This window comes from Mastigoproctus giganteus, chromosome 8, assembly GCF_048544385.1.
Source record: "Mastigoproctus giganteus isolate SK-2022 chromosome 8, ASM4854438v1, whole genome shotgun sequence".
Lineage (NCBI taxonomy): Eukaryota > Metazoa > Arthropoda > Arachnida > Uropygi > Thelyphonidae > Mastigoproctus > Mastigoproctus giganteus.
This window is the reverse complement of record NC_143582.1, coordinates 41181603-41200587: the sequence shown is the minus strand read 5'-3', so window position 1 is coordinate 41200587 and position 18985 is coordinate 41181603. Positions and strand designations below refer to the sequence as shown.

The 18985-nt window shown below is 36.0% G+C and overlaps 1 protein-coding gene across 1 annotated transcript; it reads right to left on the bottom strand.

The window, feature by feature from the left end:
* Positions 1–283: 283 nt before the first annotated feature.
* Positions 284–15608, bottom strand: LOC150081481 (uncharacterized). The gene is made up of 5 exons (XM_090380218.1): positions 15551–15608; positions 15397–15436; positions 4293–4416; positions 860–1001; positions 284–399 (listed from the first exon to the last, which is right to left on the bottom strand). The coding sequence occupies exons 1-5, from the start codon at positions 15606–15608 to the stop codon at positions 284–286; spliced, it is 480 nt and encodes a 159-aa protein (XP_090236344.1).
* Between the last annotated feature and the right edge of the window lie 3377 nt (positions 15609–18985).

Here is an 18985-nt window from a genome sequence, read left to right as displayed (position 1 = left end):
TACAAAAATGAAAATTTCGCCTTCATTCATTTTACTGTTCCCTCTCAAAACTCTGTAGACTTCAATCAAGGTTCCTCTTGTAAGGTTCATTGTTGCAAAGGAGTACAGCCCACAAAGTCTTTCCTCGAAAATGTATTTTTAAGTGGAATAATTTATAATGTTTTTCCAGCTGTAAAAAAAGTGTTGGGATGGTTCTTCATGTCACAGAGTCAGTCTCACTACTGCAAAGCACCAACAACTTCTGTGAAAAGTGCTCGACCACATAAGCTGGGACTTGCGAATTTCAAGATGTTGGGAAATTGATTCGGCAGAAGGTCAATTGCGAGCAGAAGTCATAAAGGGAAGCCACCCAATAAAAGACTTTTTCAACTAAAGTAGAAAATTTTGGTAAACTGATACCTAAACAGTTAGGAAAATTATTTTCAGAAATAACATATCTTTGGTAGTAAGAAACAGATCTTGATTTCATTTGGTATAAAATGTTTAGGCAACACGAAATTGGATCAGTTGAAAAAAACATTTATCAATATGTTTATAGATATTAACTATAAATATTGCAGTCTTAATAATCATATTTAGAGTTCCAGTCGCATATAATTACTGCCGAAGCCCCATAGCTTCACTGCAAAAAAAAGTGAATTTACTTTCTTACTTGGGAAACAAGGGCTATCGTTGTATTATTGCAACAATACGATTTTTTTTAAAATTCAATAAACCTCGTCTTAGTTCTGGTAAATTAGGATAAAAAATTTGGAATCCCGTTTTCAAAAAAAGTAATAGTTTCTTCAGAATTCTAAATATTCATATTTCATATATGGAATTAGAACATAACTTTATTATAGTATTTATTATTTCTTACCGTCCCATAATTTATTTTGGAGCACCATACTGTATTTACCGATCATGGCGACCACATTTTCCATTGTATCTTTAAAAGCATCGAAGAACATTTTCATTGCCTTTTCAGGCAATACTGCAACTGCATTAAAAACATTTATCATCTGTGTAAATACAAAGACAATGATTATTATTTTCTGCACTTCGTTAAAACAGGTGAAAATCATAATTTGTGATTATTTTAAACTATTAATTAGCACTACACGTATACATCACAGATGCAGAAATCGGTCTAACATGATAGTCTTTTTGCAATCTGTTTTAGTTGCGATTAATTACGATTATTATTTATCTGTTCAAAGTACATTTTGTTAAGACTATTAAATACAGAAGTATTTTTCATTTGTTTTTAATTTTTTAAGGTGATCCACTTCTAAAGTGGAGCCCGCCTCGTACTGAGTAGGAAAACAGATAGCGAAAGGATGCCCAGTAACTAATTCGGTCAAATCAGAAGCCAAAATTCCAGGCCAAGAACAGCTTTAAAGATGGAAAATTGATGCTGGTGACTATATTTGCAAGGTATGTCACCGGCACCAAAACAAAGTGGCATTCATATCGACACATTTTAACATGTAGTGCACAGCCAGAACAAAGTTTCCACCAGCTACTGTATAATGGAAACTCTGTTCTAGCTGTGCACTCAACGATGAGACTAAAGACACATTTTAGTCTCATCGTTGGGAGTTAACGATGAGACTAAAGTGTGCCACAGGAATGCTGGACCATGTTAACTCAATTTTGGATTGAAATCTGCTGATTAAGAAGGCTGGATTCATTCTCATTCTCCTAAATCTAGTTCTCTACAATTCTGTCTTGTGACAGCCGCAGGGCAGAAGGGCACATTGCAGTCATAAACAGACGTGCCACGTCGAAAACAATTTTCAGATAACCTTGTCATCCAAATGTTACTCCATTAGTATCATTAGGCCCAATGTGCACTGCAAAAACGTTCCTACCACCATTAAACCGTCATCTGTCCTAGATACACGGCATGGCCAACCTAATCGTACCTTATTGGTTTATTTATTTACTATTATTATTTATTATTATTTTTTTTTTTTGCTGAGAGGAGTGGACCTGATTCGGTCGTCGGCTGTAATACCAAATCCGTGACAAGGTACAGTGAGTTGCATATTTTGAATGCCTCTTTGGCTACGACTTTGCATTTAGATGCAAGGGACAGTCATATGTAAAAATCTCAACACAGTTGTAATTTCATACCGGGCGTCTAGCACTGATTACCATGCCACGTTCAAAGTCACTTATCTCTTTCATCTTTCCCAATTTCGCACTTAATCTGTCACTTTATATCGCATGGAAGGAATACGTGATGCTGTTCTGAAGGAACGTTCCATATCGTGAAAGAGGATAGCTGTACGTAATGAATGGGCTAATCCATGTATGTGCGCGTGTATTTATAACAAAACTGTTCCTAAGACTAAGTAACTAGTTTAGAAGAAATTTTAATGCACAGTGTAGTCATAATTATGCATGCACACTTTAATAATCCAAAATGTGTGCATCTGATAATAAATTTATTGTGCTGATAATTTTTAATTTAATATTAAAATTGGACTAAATATTGCAGTTTAGATTTCGTGACTGATAAATGCAAATTCTTCGAAATCAAAAGGTTTTTTCCCCCTCAGTGATACTGTTCTCATCCTCGGTTTATTCTAAAAACATTATCGAAGTACTACTGAAACAAAAAAGAAGGGAAAATGGGAAAAAAAAAAAACGGTTGTACGATTGACGAGACGAATACATAGTTTGCCTAGCACAGTTAAACGTGTACTGAGCAAACATCACACAAAACTGTTTTTTTTTTTTTTTTAAATTTTTTATTCATATAAAATCGGTTTATGCTCGTTTCAGAAGTACACCGATGACGTCTTAGACTGAACGGAGAATGTAACACACGTTTCTCGTTGATGACAAAAGTAATCGATTTTAGAAGTTATAAATTCCAAATTTAGTCCAATTTTAACATGAAATTTCGAACAAAATTTCACGTTAAAATACTGCAAATAGCCTAAACGTATAAATAGGTGGAATAGATCCAGTGCCTTTAAATTGATACTGAAATAGGGTTAATTAATGTTAAATCCTGTCAACTGTTAGCAAGTTCTGGTAATAAAACTATGCAGAATAGATTTAATTAAATGAATTAATCAAATAACATAAGATAATCTGAAATAAATTAATGTAATGTAGGATTAATATAGTTAAAACATGATAAAGAAAAATAAATTTATTGAAAGTCTGAAACAAAAGTAAACTGAAAGTTTAAAAAAAAAAAAGGAATTAATTCCAAAGGTGCCAAAAAACCATGACAATTACTAAAGGCATGGTGAATGAGTTCATCTCTTCAGAGAAGTACCCAAGATGCGATATCTAATTTAAGGATATAGTTTTTCGATAATCAAGGTCTTATTTGTTGGGAGCCAAAAGGATAGTACGATAAGAAAATTCAGTATAATTATGAATTATTTTCAGTCTGCGTATGCCTAAAATGTGCTGGTTTACAACAAAAGTAAAATGTTATTGGAAAATTATGAATGACACTGTACAGTCCATATTATTTAAGAAAAGCACTCGAAGTTTTAAAAGATGAGACAAAAGAATTAATTCAATATCACACCTCTTACGACATTTTTTAACCTTTTTGAATGATTATGCGTTTTTTTTTATGAGTATTTTTCTTTTAACCTCTGGTGTATCCACATATTTCCATTGCAGTGAAGTTGATTTTCGTATTTACGTGACGAATTAAAAAAAAATCTTAAGCATTAAAACAAAATTGACATATTAATGTTTTATTAACAAGTTGCAACTGCTGTACCGTATTTCGAATTGTTTGATATTCCTTGAAAATAAAATATGCTTTCAAAACGAAATAAGCTTTCAAAACTAAAAAAATATTTACTTTTTAAGTACATGTATGACGTCATTTTATTTATCTATTATTGGTTTCAAAGCGGTGCTCGACCTCGTCATAAATTCCATGTACATAACACACGCAGATTCTTCTTTGAAGAAGGAATGCTTGAGGATCAGAGCCTCTAGTTTCCATCTAGCGAAAATTACTCTGTTCATATATATTTTTTTATTTTATTTTATTATTTTTTTTTTGTTTTAGTTTTGTTCGAGTCCCTTTTGGGGAAAGGCTAAATCCCGATAGCCATGGGAACATAGGTTGAAACGGGCGTGCTGTAATTTGTCTGGTTTATGTAAGTCGGATGTTGGAAATTTACCTGTTTGCTAGATTAAACAAATGGAAAGGACACAAAACCGAAAATTGTCATATACTGTTGAAAACATAGTGGTTGTAGCTAATATGTATGGGGACGGATAATAAAAGCATCATGCGTTCTGCTTCACTAAATAAAACCTACCTGATCAACGAATGGCCTTAGAGTTTCCTCCGATATCCCGCTGCCCCCTTCCAACATTGACATAAAGTTGTCCACAATCTTCAGGAAAACTTCCTTGAAAGGTTTCAACAACAATTCGAAGACACTACATGCAAGTTAAAACATATATTAAGTAATAATGAAATTAAAAATTACACTACATTATAAAACGAATATTTAAAACTTTTAAAAAAATTAAATTCGCACCTCTGAGTTTAAAAAAATGCTTTGAATCTTTCTCTAACACAAAATTCTTGTTGCGTTGCATTGCATTCTTCTGTAATAGCGTATTTTCCAAAGATATTTTGAGTAGAAGTTGATGTTATGTTGTTACATCGTTTATATAGAGCATTCCTAGCGTCTATAATGCGCTATATGTACGATATAAGTACCATGTCTGTACAAGTTTGTGTTCATGAGTCGATCTGCACGTTGTGCGGGTTGAAGAAAGACAATAACTCAAAGGGGGAAAAACCCGATTCCTTCCGCCTGAAATCGGCTAACTACAGTTCCAGTTGAAGCTACCTTTAAGAATTCTTCGAGTCTCCAACGGCGGTGATTAGAATCAACACCTCTACGAAGGAGTAGCAATTAGCAAAATCATTATAATTTTTGTTTTAGTTGTGAATTACTGGAATAAGTTGCATCCTTATGTGGTAGCGGCTGACCAGCCTGGAAAATTAGAAGGCCGTTGGACCTACGTGAGGAGGTAAACACATAGGTAGCTATTTCTTATTTATGTATTTTATTAGTTTTTATTGTTTATTTATTTAAATTACTTTTATTATTTTTTTATTTATTATTATTATTATTTTTTTGCTGATGCGCTAAAAGCCCCTGGCTTCCTCGCACTATATGACTAATACACTACTAGTAAATGTCAGGGAGGAAATATGTTTTTGTTGACACTCGACTTAAACTTCTGAAGACTAATTTTCAGGAAAATGAAGGAAGGTTGTTCCAGAAAATGGCAGTTGAATGAATAAAAGAGGAAGATGAAAAGTTGGTTCTGTGAGTTTGAAGTTGGACAGTAAACGGATGTTGGCTGGTGACGGCACGTGTTCGGACTGTTTTGAAAGAGAGAGCGGGAATTATAGAAGCCAATTCAGAAGAACAGTGCCCATGGAAGTATCTGTAGAACAGGCATGCAGCAGAAACAGTACGTCTATGAGAAAGCGAGTGGAGAGACTCTGTTAGAGATGAATCATTAATTAACCTAACTGCCCTCTTCTGAATGGAATCAAGAAGCCTGAGAGAGGTTTTGGGGGCACCACCCCAGATGTGGGAACAATATTCCATGGCAGGGCGGATTTGCGATTTATACAGAGTGAGCAGCTGTTTGGAAGAAAAGTAACGCCGAGAGCGAAAGAGAAAACCAAGTTTTTTTTGAGGCAGAGGAAGCAATATTTGTAATGTGCTTGTGCCAACAGAGATTGGAATTCAGGGTATTCCCCAAAAGAGATACATTATTTTGCCTAGAAATCGGAGATAAGGTCACCAGAGATAAGGCACCCGGGGGGATGGGATCTATCCAGTTATATTAAAGGAGGCAGCAAAGGACGTAAGCAAACCCTTAGCCATAATTATGAGAGCTTCTTTGGACTCAGGGGAGGTACCCATTGACTAGAGATGTGCAAATGTGACCACAATTCAAAAAGGATGATCAAAGCTGACAAAGGTAATTATAGACCTGTGAGTTTATCTTCTGTTCCAGGAAAATGAATGGAGGCACTGGTTAAAGAAGCACTGCAGGATCATCTAGACAAGACTTCAGTTATAGCTCGGACACAGCATGGTTTTGTTAAGGGAAAGTCTTGCCTGACCAATTTGATTGGATACTATGATGCAGTCACAAAAGAACTGGATGCAGGGAATAACTTTGATTTTATATATTTGGATCTTAGAAAGGCTTTTGATACTGTTGCACATGGAAGACTACTGTACAAACTGGAGCAGAGTGGCATTGGAGGCAAATTGCTGCTAGGGATAAATGGGTGGTTGAGGGGTAGAAGACAGAGAGTGGTAATCAATGGACACTGCTCATTGTGGACTAATGTTATTAGTGGAGGCCGTCAGGGTTCAGTTTTGGGTCCATTGTTGTTTTCTGTATTTATAAATGATATTGATGATGGTATATCAGGCTTAATGCCCAAGTTTTCAGACAATACGAAGGTTGGCAGGGTTCTGAAGGACACTACTGACGCTATGCTGCTGCAACACGATCTGGAAAGGTTGAGCAGATGGGCTGAGACGTGGCAAATAAAGTTTAACATTGACAAATGTTAAGTACTACATAATGGAAACAGTAACCGCAGCGCAACGTATCAACTCTGTGGTACCACACTGACAGTGGTAGAGAATGAAAAGGACCTAGGGGTAATTGTTATGAAGTTTTCTGAGCAGTGCAGACGGGCTACAAGAGTAGCTCATGGTGACTTGTCAATGATATACAGGAATTTTTCTAGCAGGGATAAGGAGGTGATTACTCCCTTGTATAAGGCAATGGCATAAGGCCTTGAGTACAGTATACAGGCCTGGAGGCCGCATTTCAAGAAGGATGTAGAGCTGCTGGAACGAGTACCGAGAAGGGCAACAAGATTAGTGAATGGAACAAAGTGTTGCTCTTACGAAGAAAGGCTTAAGTTTTGTAAATTATAGTGTCTGGAGACTAGGCACCAGCGAGGTGATCTGATAGAGGTGTATAAAGCCTTGAATGGTTTGAGCATGCTCAATGTTGATGGGATTCTTCCTCTTGCTCAGTATAATCACCTGAGAGGGCATAAATTCAAATTGAGGAACGACAGATGTAGGATAGATGTGCGGAAATTTGCCTTTAGCCAGGGGGTAGTTGGTTGGTGGAACATACTTCCATTCCTTGTTATGGAATTTGATAACCTAAATAAATTTAAGGTTAAGCTGGACAGTTATTTCGAACGAATGGAGGGGTGAAATGGGAGTGTTTTTTTTTTTTTTTTTTTTTTTTCGGCTGACGCTGCATAAGCTTGCTTTCTTGCATCATATGCCTCTACTAATGCTAATGCTCCTGCTAACGTGCCACCACTGCGATCCACAACTGGAATAGGATAATGCAAGCACCGTCGGTGCAGTATTTCAAAGGCAAGTTGCCCTGCTAATCCGATAAGGGTAGGGTTCATGCTAGCACTCTTCAGAGTGCAGGATATTCAGAGAGAGCAAAGCGCTCACAGAGGAGCACCTGCTCCTGTGACTTTCAACTCATTTCTCCATTCAATACCTTAGAGTGGACTGCTTTCCCTATTGGTCCACTCTAACTACTGTTCCCCAAATCTTGACCTCTTATTCTTATTCTCATATTTCTCCATATGCCCTCTTCACCTCTGCTTTCACCTCTGTCCAAACTAGATGGTTCTGTTGTCACTTCGGCCAAGGATAAAGCTGACTTGCTAGCATCCCATTTTTCTTCCAACTCACGTATTAATGATCTTGGTAAAATATCTCCCACCATTCCCAACATGCTCCATTCAATGCGTCCTGTGGTATTCCGTGAAAAGGATGTCAGAAGGATTTTGACGAATCTTGATGCTAGGAAAGCTCCAGTTCCTGATGGAATTTCTCCAATTGTTCTGAAAACCTGTGCTCTTGAACTTACTCCTGTTTGCCGCCTTTTTTCACTTTCTTATTCCAGAGGTGTTTTTCCTTCTGCTTGGAAATTTGCTCATATCCAGCCAGTTCCTAAAAAAAGGGTGACAAATCCCTGCCATCCAATTATCGTCCCATTGCAATTACTTATACTCTTTCTAAAGTAATGGGCAAATCGATTAACCGCGAACTCTTAAACTGCCTAGAAACCTTCCGTCTGATCAAGATCGCCAATATGGATTCCGTCAAAGTCGATTCACTGGTCGATGGTATATCTTGGTTTATATTACCCATTTATGGACAAATTCAATGGAAAAGTTCGGTGAAACACAAGCAGTTGCTCTTGACAACTCAAAGGCTTTCGAACGTGTTTGGCATAAAGGTCTTCTAAACAAGCTTCCATCTTATGGTTTGCCAACTGTTATTTGTAATTGGTTATCCAGTTTTCTCTCTGATCGCTCACTGAGAGTGATGATAGATGGCTCTCTACCTTTTAATTTCTTCACTAATGCCCGTGTTCCCCAAGGTTCAGTTCTTTCCCCCACTCTTTTCCTCTTGTATATTAATGACCTTCTTCATTGACTGCATATCCTATCCATAGTTTTGTCGATGATAGCACATTGCATTCCACTTTCCATTTTGAGAAACCTTGCCCTGTTCAATCAGCTTCAACTTATCGAAAATCTGCTACCAATTCCTTAAATGCTGATCTTCAGGTAATTCTCCAGTGGGGCAAAGACAACTTAGTTGATTTCAAATTTCAATTCTTTTAAAATCCAGTCTTGTCTTATATCTCGCAAAAAAGGATTCTTCTGCTCCTATGCTTATCTTTGGTGACACTCCGATTTCTAGGCAAAATGATATATCTCTTTTGGGGATTACCCTGACTTCCAAACTCTCTTGGCACAAGCACATTACAAATATTGCTCCCTCTGCATCAAAAAAACTTGGTTTTCTCTTTCGCTGTCGGCGTTACTTTTCTTCCAAACAGCTGCTCACCCTGTATAAATCGCAAATCCACCCTACCATGGAATATTGTTCCCACATCTGGGGCTGTCCCCGAAAACCTCTCGCTGGCTTCTAGATTTCATTCAGAGGAGGGTAGTTAGGTTAATTAATGACTAATCTCTAACAGAGTCTCTCCACTCGCTGTTTCATAGACGTTCTGTTTCTGCTGCATGCCTTTTCAACAGATACTTCCATGTTCCAATACCTCTCGTGCTTGGGGTTTACATAAAAAAAAAAAAATATATATATATATATTAACAGATTGAATGAGAAAAATGAATAATTAGATATAAATGAACATCAGTTATGTATTGTAATTTGTACGATAAATGTCTTTTGTTTTTTATTTTTGTCATTATTCTTGAGAAACTGACAGCTTACATATAATATATATACGATATATATATATATATATATGGATGTGGGGGGGGGGGAATTTCCCTCAGCTCCTGGAAATTCTCATTTTTTCACGCAGACAGGTAGCTTGTGGGGTTTAGTGCTTGAGGGGAGCTTCTGCACGAAAATCAACAATGGCCACTGACGACGATACTAAGATACATGGAAATAAAAATTAATAAACAACCCCCCCCCCACAACTTAGATTTGGTTTCCTCACCAAGCTTAACCGTCAGATCCTTTCTTTCGTTAATACGGATATAGCGCTATAAAAAGTATATACTTTTATTTTTGATAAAAGGAAATATGATTTTTTGAAGATGAGGGAATAAGGGAGAGGGGTTAAACTGCAACTCGTCTACGACTATCTCAGAAAGCACCAACCAGCACAGAATCCAAAAGGACGTTTTCTGCCGCTAATTAAATATGTACCAAAATTAGATCCAGTTTAAACGATAACACTGTCGAGTTTCTTAAGAGCTCACTTTATTCGGACGGGTAGTGTGGATGCTTATTTTTTTGGTTTTGGAATAACTGTAGGTTTAATAATTTTTGCTAGGATATTTATTATTGTAATAAAAGTTTGATTTAAAACGTGAATTCAAGTAATTACTTGTTTTTTTCCTTACTTTATTGCACCTAATTGTCATCAAAATTTATTGCGAAAAATGTTTTTTTTTTTTTTTGAACTATCGGTATTAATACCGGTATCCTCGTTTCATAAATTAAAAATACCAGTATTAAGATTTTGACCGGTATTGTGAGCTCTAGGTACCACATCGACCTTTACATATGAAAATCTCATGACGACAAACAAGCATCAAAATAAACTCGTTATAATGGTTAGCAGCGCGGTTGCCTCGTCCTTCCACACCATTTAGAAAACGCCTGATTTGGAATCCCTTCAAGACGGGAATAATGTCCATTGATTTTTTTCCAATTTTGAAGTTCTGGCATAGTTAACCAGAAAGCATCAAAAGCAACAAAGTCAAAATATAGCTTGTAATATGTGAATTTCATTTTCATTTCAAGCACAAGATGCCTTCTTGCAAATTGTGGCATGCTTCAGCAGGGCTCTAATTTTGTTGCTGGCAACTGCTTTAATATTATAATATTTGCACAAAGAGTCATCCATTATTGCAACTGCTTTAATATTAGAATTCGATGCAAGGAAGTGAAGTTTTCTGCATCAGTCAAAAATAAATAAATAAAATAATAATAAAAATTCAATAAAACAGAATATTCATACTATTCTCGTTCCCAAAAGGTAACTTCTAATTCTTCTTTAAACTTGGCTAGATTCACTGCCTTCACTACGGCAGGCAACTTATTGCAATGTTTGCCAACGCGATACCCATAGATGAACTTCATAAGATCCAATCTTCTGTTGTTCTCCAAGATTTTATATTCATGTCTCGCCCCTGAGGCAGAACACAGCTCCTCATTCATTTTACTCAGTCCCTTCAGTGGATTTTAGCATCCTTTAGATGTCTAGTTTTCAAACTTTGTAGTCCAGTCTAAGGTATTCCCTATATTTGCATTTGTCGCCTTATTCTTAAATCTCGCCAGAAGCTCCGTTTTATTTTATTTTATTTTATTTTATTTGGTGTAGTTTCCAGAGACCTGAATACAATATTCCAAGTGCGGCATACCCATCGTCTTGTATAGAAGGATAATGACGTCCTTCTCCCAACTGGCACCTGGTGGATTTACACTGCATAGGAGGGCGAAGGGAAGGTTTGCGTTAATTTGGCGCTTTTCCTTCTCAGGGAGGGCGAAGGAAGGGAACAAGATTTGCTTTAATTTGGCGTTTCCTTTGAAGTTAATTCAGATATTGTGCCTCTCCAGGCCCTATTGTGGCCATTTTTTCTCCCAAGAATGTGTCCTACGGAAAGGTGTTGATTGTTGGGTGGATGGGGGTGTTAAGCCCCAAAGAAACTACGGCTCTAAGGCGTTAGCATATTGTATTTGCAAAACTGCGTGTATTTTGCGATAGATTTGCCTGTTTGCTGGACTAAAACTCTGAATTTCCGGAGGAAACAGAAACATGCAACCCTCATATGATACCGACCAGCTCTGGCACGTAAAAAAAAGTCGAAAATTTTTTCTGGTTTCAGTGACGGAATTCGAACTCAGGCATTTTCTAACGAGTGTGGGGAGGATGGTGATTATATCTACTGTGTTACCCGAGAGGGTGGTGGCTGATAGCAGAGGAGAGGAATCAGCATGGAGTGGGATGCAGGATTCTGAAAGTTAGTGATGGTGGCATTTATCATTATGAAAATACGAGGGTTATCCCAGAAGTAATGCATAGGCGATGATAATTTAAAATGAATTTATTTTATAACACAATTTACATTAAAACCCTTCAATGCAGTCTCCTTCGCGCCTTATAACTACTTCCCAACGTTCGAGTAACTTTTGAATGCCCGTTTAACTACCTGATGAAGTTAAGCTGTCTGATGTGTTGGGTCACGGCTGCGCTCAACGCTTCTAAAGAGAGAGAGATATTTGTCCATGCAAAGGTTATTTGGGCTTGGGAAATAGGTCGTAATCGTAAGGACTCATATCAAGACTATAACTGGGTGGGACAGTGCTTTCCACGTGTAATCGGTGAAAACAAGTTGTAAAGGCTGCGTAATATGAAGCCTTGCGTTGTAATGGTGTACAAGCCAGCTTCCAACATCTGTTACCCCTTCAAAAGAATTTTCGGGCGTAATTTCTGACGACGATATGATGCATAGTATTCTCTAGTTACTGATCTTCTAAGTGGCACATGATTAGCAGAAATAATTTCCCTCAAGAGCAGCACGGCGATTTTAAAAATCTTCACCCCTTGTCGGTAACGTGCGAGTAACTGTGTTGGAATTTCTTTACACTTTGCTCGTTGTTCATCTGATAACAAAGTGGGACCCATCGAACGGTGACATTTCGTTTTTTGGAACATCCCAGTTAAAATTCGGTGCACAGATGATTCAGTATTCTAGATTGGTCAGCTATTTCTTCGCAGATCATTCGTCTATGACGATGTTCTCTGTCTACTTCAGCGTTGTTTGTCTTCAAAACTGGTCTGAACCTTTACGAAACCTTTGAGACCAACGTGAAATCGTGCTATGATCACCACACACTTCCCTCAATTCATAACTTTGTGTTGGGGTTCGACACAAAGTGTCAATTTTGATAAAAGCTCTTTAATCTGAAACTGTAACCTAATCAGAAGAAATATCACTGTCCATTTTTAAAAGCCTCTGCACAGACATTAAATGCACGAACTCTGTTTCAAGCTGTAAGAATATTGAAAATCTTACAAAAATTTCTGATTTTTTTATTTGGAAAATTAGTTCTTTTTGTTTAGATTCTTGCCACTAATGAGATATAGGAATAAAATCTGCAGTTTTGAAATCAAATTTATTCTGGTAGGGGCTGAAAATATTAAAAAATTTCCCATTTGTAAAATTTCCTACATAACACTGGCAGAACCAAATTAGTTGTCCTGAGAATGATAGCGAAACGAAAACAGAACAATTTGCCTTACTTTCGCTAAAACAAGGAACACTGCGGAAGGCACAGCGGGTGGCTTACTCGACTAACAAGTGAGGGTTATTCCGAGACACTTTAGTACAGCCAAATTACCGCAGACAGGAAATCGGTTCGTAAACACACGCACAAGTTCCCAAAAACAGATGCTATAGTCACGGATGTCGTTTCCGTGTGGTTTTAAATTGCCTTAGAGGCGAAGTGTTATATGTGTAGGGTAATGTGTTGTTTTGGAAGTATCCCGCTACTTCAAAGGAACACACCGGATGGCCACAGATCCAACAGGTGGAGAATAGAGAGTATTGTTCACGTGCTACGGGGCAGGCTGACCGAAGCTTTTCAACGAATTAAAGGAAAAATAATAAATAAAGAAAGAGGTGATTGGAAGAAACCCACTGTGGGGAGGCGTGGAAAATTCAGGAGTAAGAGATTGTTTTTGGTCGGGAGAGTTGTAGGAGAAGTGCGGAGGAGTTGAAGAGGAGAGTGAAAGGGTAGGAGGATGAAGAGAGACCTGGGTGAGCTATGTGGGAGTGTGGGTTTTTTTAGTGGTTTGAAGAAATGGAAGTAGTCAACGGAAACAGCTGTTAAGATTTTCGGCAGCGTAAATAAAAGAAGTGAGTAACAGTTAATATTTGAGGGTTTTGTCGTCGGAAAAAAATTATGTGTTAGCAATATCTGAGTTTTCGGAGCGTTAGGGAGAGTGCGGAGATTAAGCCAGTCCGGCAATAGAAGGCAAGAGCAGTGGCCGTCTTTACGAGCCAAACCGTCATGGATAGTGACCGTGTGATACGAGCACTGTCAAATAATGCTTAGTTTAATAAGAAGCTTGTGCAAGATAGAGTAAAGAAGAGTAGCTTCGGTGCACTCTCTCCTTGTGGAAAGATAGCCGACTAGGGTAAAAAAAAAGGGCCTCAGGAAGGAAAGATAGCAGTACCCGTAGCCATGGAGTAAGACCGTGCGACAAAGTGCCAGTTCAGTTCAGATATACAGTGAGGACATCTAAATGCCAGAATTGTGATCCTTACTAGAGAAATTAGCCAGGAGTCCCAGAATGAATGCCCTGAAGTACGACGACGACATTTTCAGCTAAGAATGGAAGGATCTCAAGCAGCGAAGCACGACAAAAGAAAAATTAAGTAAGTGGCTAACTTAATATTCGCATTATCTTAAAGGACTTTAGGACCCTAATAAATGATTAGGGAGGATTTATGATACTCAGAGATATATGTACATGTATAAAATTATATACGCAAAGTGGGAGGGATAGGTTAGAAATATAATAGAAATTTGACTGATATAAATTTTGTAATTACAGAAAGGAACTGAAGAAAAAGATAAGAGTGTTATTGATATTAATGGCTTTTATTACTAATCAAACATATGTCATGTTATAATAAAGGAGAGAAAAAGGGAATATTTGTAATAAGTTGTTACTGGAAATTGTAGATATGAATAGCATTTTTTAGAAAGGGAGAGTAAGGTCCTAAACCTGTATACAAAGTAAGAAATATAGAGCATGTAAAGAAAATTATGGATAATGTGCAAGGTAGAAACGATAATAGATTACTGTACTGATATCGTTTGTGTTATAAATTACAGGATAACGTTAATTGAGAATACTCGATATATGAAGTTGAATATAAAACTAATACTAAGCCATCACGGTTGAACATTAACTGTACTTTTCCCAATTGTTCATTTTGTATGTTGTATATATATATATGAAAATAAACTATGTTCATTTTATATATTTGTGTGTGTGTAATTGTTGTACTGGACACAAGCCTAACCAATGGGAATTAAACATATAAGAGTTCTCCCCTATGAACTTAGAATTTTCTGAGAAGTAAAGCCAGATGCGCAAGTGGGGAGATATTATAAAAGGGAATTGTTTCAAAGGGGAAATAATAAATATAACAAAATATATAAAAATAACATTTTCTCATATCCCACCCCCCACAAAGCGCACTAATGTTGAGGTTAAATTTCAAATAAAATAAATAAATTAATTAATTAAATTAAAATCGCCTATAATTTCCCTATTGCCAAAAGCTGATTACCAATTCCGTTTTGAATTTCACCAAACTCTCTGCTCAGCTAAATTTGGGGAGAGATAATTACTTAAAATCAAGTAATAATAAATTAATAATTCTTTCGTCGACGGTGAATTAATGAATCGACGCTAATAAATGTTCGATAATCATCTAAGCGGAATATTAAAAACACATTCTAATTAATCTTCGATAGCACCATGAATTTAGGAACATTACTTAGGTTGTTTCGTTGCTATTACTATTTTATAGTTAGCAATGAGGCAACTAAGCCCACAAGGCGCCACTACGTCAGTATTCAAAACAAGAAGAAGAAAAAAAAGGATAAACGTACAAATGTGCTGAGCACCACTGACACTACTTTCAAATTGAGCATAACTGATCGGGGTTTCATGTAACATACAAATAATTTTTAAAATGGAACAGCACTCAGTATATGAATTTAGTTTCTTTCACTGATTTAAAACTATACTTACTCAAAATTTAATTCTCTTTCATCTGGAGAAGGAACTATCTCTACAAGAAAGAGAAAATGCATTATTAGCACATTATAAACAAATTGATACCGCAAATATTTACCATTTTCTAAAAGAAAGCGAACTAACAAAAGAATATTTAAAATTTGCTTACTCTCGAAGGAAGATGCAGCAGAAATGCCAAGAACACAAAGCAATATGAGGAACTTCATGGCTAAGAAAATAAATCGAGTATTAATGTAGCAAAACCATAATTCCTCATTGTCTATTCAATAAACACAGACCACCAAAAGTACAATCATTTATATATTAACAAATGTTACATGGCATCAAAATAAATCTATACATTATGAATACTGTTTATAACAAGTACTACTATTATGATTTCGAAGAATTTTTAAGTTATTATAAATAAAATATTTCAGAAATTTGGCATCAAAATTGTACAAAAATATTTTGATTGAACAAATAAAAAATACTCATTTTATAAGAAGTTGGCCATTTGGGGGGAAACATTTAAGAGAAAATAGTTTAAACAATTACCAAATTATTTCAAGAGTTTTGCAAGAAAATGAGATTAACAGTAACAATCAGTCTATCCTGACCCAGTTTTTTGAGGAAATTTCATGGATCAGAAATCTTTTAACTGAAAAAGTTAAAACATTTGTGTTCGGAATCATATGTTTAAAGATCTAATTTGAAAACGAAATGCACAAGGTATAATTCTTATGGGTTTTGGTAATTAACTATATAATATCGGTGTAGATACACCATAGTTAACCCATAAATTTGAACTACGTATGTAGTGTAAAAGGCATCGTTTTAATTTTATCTCATATTGTGATTGCCTTCACAACGAAATAGCGGTATTGCACTACTTCAAATTAATAACGCTTCTCTAGTAGAGAAGACTACTGTTATTTATTCTCAGAGGATACCATCACCCAGACGATCGTTTCGAAGCTAGTGGGCTTCATCATCAGTGGGCAGGCAGGTACCCTGGTACTGCAACATGCCATCACAGTTGCGAAGTTATATCCACAATATGAGAGATGCCAAAGGGTGTTTGGTAAAAATGTATTTGAAAACGAAATGCACAAGGCATAATTCTTATGCTTTGTGCATACCACCACCCAGACGATCATCTGGGTGGTGGTATCCTCTGAAAATAAATAACAGTAGTCTTCTCTACTAGAGAAGCGTTATTTGTTTGAAGTAGTGCAAACTGCTATCTCGATATTGCACTACTTAAAGGTAACCACAATATGAGATCTAATAGACAAACCTTTCAAAACTGTTACATTTCCCGAAATCGCCTAATTGCAGTCATTAACAGGTTCCCAACAAGAATACAGTTGGGCCTGATGGCTTCCTATTGTTTATTATCATAGCAGCATGATCATAGTTGACAGCCTTCTTTATATATATATTTTAAAGAAATCCTAAAAACTGCCAAATTACCAGATTATGACTCAACTACCTTGTTATGCCTATCCCAAAAATGAAATATCCCAGACTGCAAGAGATTTTTGAACAATCTCTGTTGGATGTTCATTGCTTAAATTTTCGAGAAATTAATTCACTCAACATTGATAAATCACTGTTTGGGCTACAGGCCAATATATTTACACACTAATATAATAATTAAATGTGGTTTATTCCAAGGTCTTCTTCTGATTCAGAAACTTTACTAAAACAACAATTTGAAACCTCATTATTCATTTGTAAGAGGTATGCCAAGTGATGACCACGCTTTCCACGTTATCGTGCATACTGACAGTGAGATCTCAGAGATGCGCTAATTATCTACAATGAGTAACTGGTTTCTTGCATTAGATTCAATTTTGTGAACAATCGAAGTAGACTATGGTATAAGTGGATTATATGCGCAACTACATAGTTAGGAAACATAGCCAGAGGAGAATAAAATCATGAGAGGGCTCTGCCCACTTTACAGTTTTTGAATTTGAATTGTGTGAAAAACACTACTAACTTTCATGAGGAAAATGAGAACCAACGTGAAGAGTTATCCCAGTTAGTAAAATGTAAATTTAATATTTTAACGTGAAGGAAAAATTAAAGGAAAAAAATACACGTTCTTAATAGATTAAATATCCAAAAGTTATCGACGGTCACTTGAATAAATTCAAGATCTGTAACTTACAGATAGTTCTATCATCTGTAAGACTCTTATTATACAAAAAAATTTAAAAAAATCCTTGTGTAAAAGGGCATTCCTTGTAGGGCACGGGATTGTTCCTACCTAATGATAAAATAAACAATCGAATTAGTGTTCATAAACACGCCCAGTTTCTTCTTTAAGAATTATTTTTTCTCTTTTGAAAATTTATATTAAATCCAATTTCTTTTTATTTTTCGACTGTTAGGGTCTATTCTTACATTTAATTGATCTAAATTCTTAAGAGCTTCTACTGTTCAAATACTTCAGAGGTACAAATGATTTTATTTAAATTTTCTATTTTATGCCGAGAGGTTAAACATAGTTTTAAAGTACTTAAATGTGGCCGGCATTAGGTACAGTAGTAAACGCACAAAAAGAGACTGCAGATCTTAAACCTCAAACTGCAAACAGCCTCCTCCAGGCAAGTTTATAAAGAAGATATACAACGTTTAGAAAAGGTTAACAGCAATCAAGCGGAGGGGATGATCTTATAACGCTCGTTATATTTTATCGGCAAAAAATAATTAGGGGAAAGTTTAATGATAAGAGAATTTACACTTTGGTACTCATTAAAAGTATTTTACGCTTGTCCTTTATTAATTATAACAAAAAAGTTATAAAGAGAAAATAATTTTACCTGAAACGTGAATCTCAATGAAATAGATGCAGGGATGTTATCGCACTTCGATTTGTACTCTGTTATTATCTCAGTAGTAGCAAAAATTTCTGATAACACAGTGAAACAGAACATGTGCTGTTTTTTCTGAGTGATTTTCTGTGGGAAACTTATAATGCATCGAAGGGCAAAGGAGATCCGATAGGTCACATCGCTCCATGATATTAATATAACGCGTGATGAATTTATTTTCTGTTGTCGCGTTATAAATTTAATCCTATTGGTACATTTATATAAATACTCTTTAAGACGTACGTATATTCGAAATTATTTTAATTCAATGAAGAGTACTTCGTGGATGACATATTCGCAGTCTGGCGAGTTCATGAATAAGATGAATTTCAGCACGTCTTCAAAGCGGCTTATTCCAAAAACATGAGAATTTTGTAATGATGTCATTAATGAATTTAAAAGGGCAAGGCTTGGATGGATTGGAGAGTAAGAAACGCCATTCCGCTGTAACAAGTAAAAGACTAAAAAAAAATTAAGTTTTCTTCATTTCCTTTTTATTTTGTAATGATAGCGAGCCTCTCTCTGACCAATATCCAGCAATAGTCTGCCAACATACTAATTTCAATCCCTTTCCTTGGTAATGTTTTACCATCACGTCAACATCTTGACGTGAATATAAATAAAAAATAAATACATTTTCTGTTTATACTCCGGGATGACCAAACAGTCAGAGGAGTTTTGTAGTAGTAGTGGCATGTGATGCATGAAAGCAAGTGTAT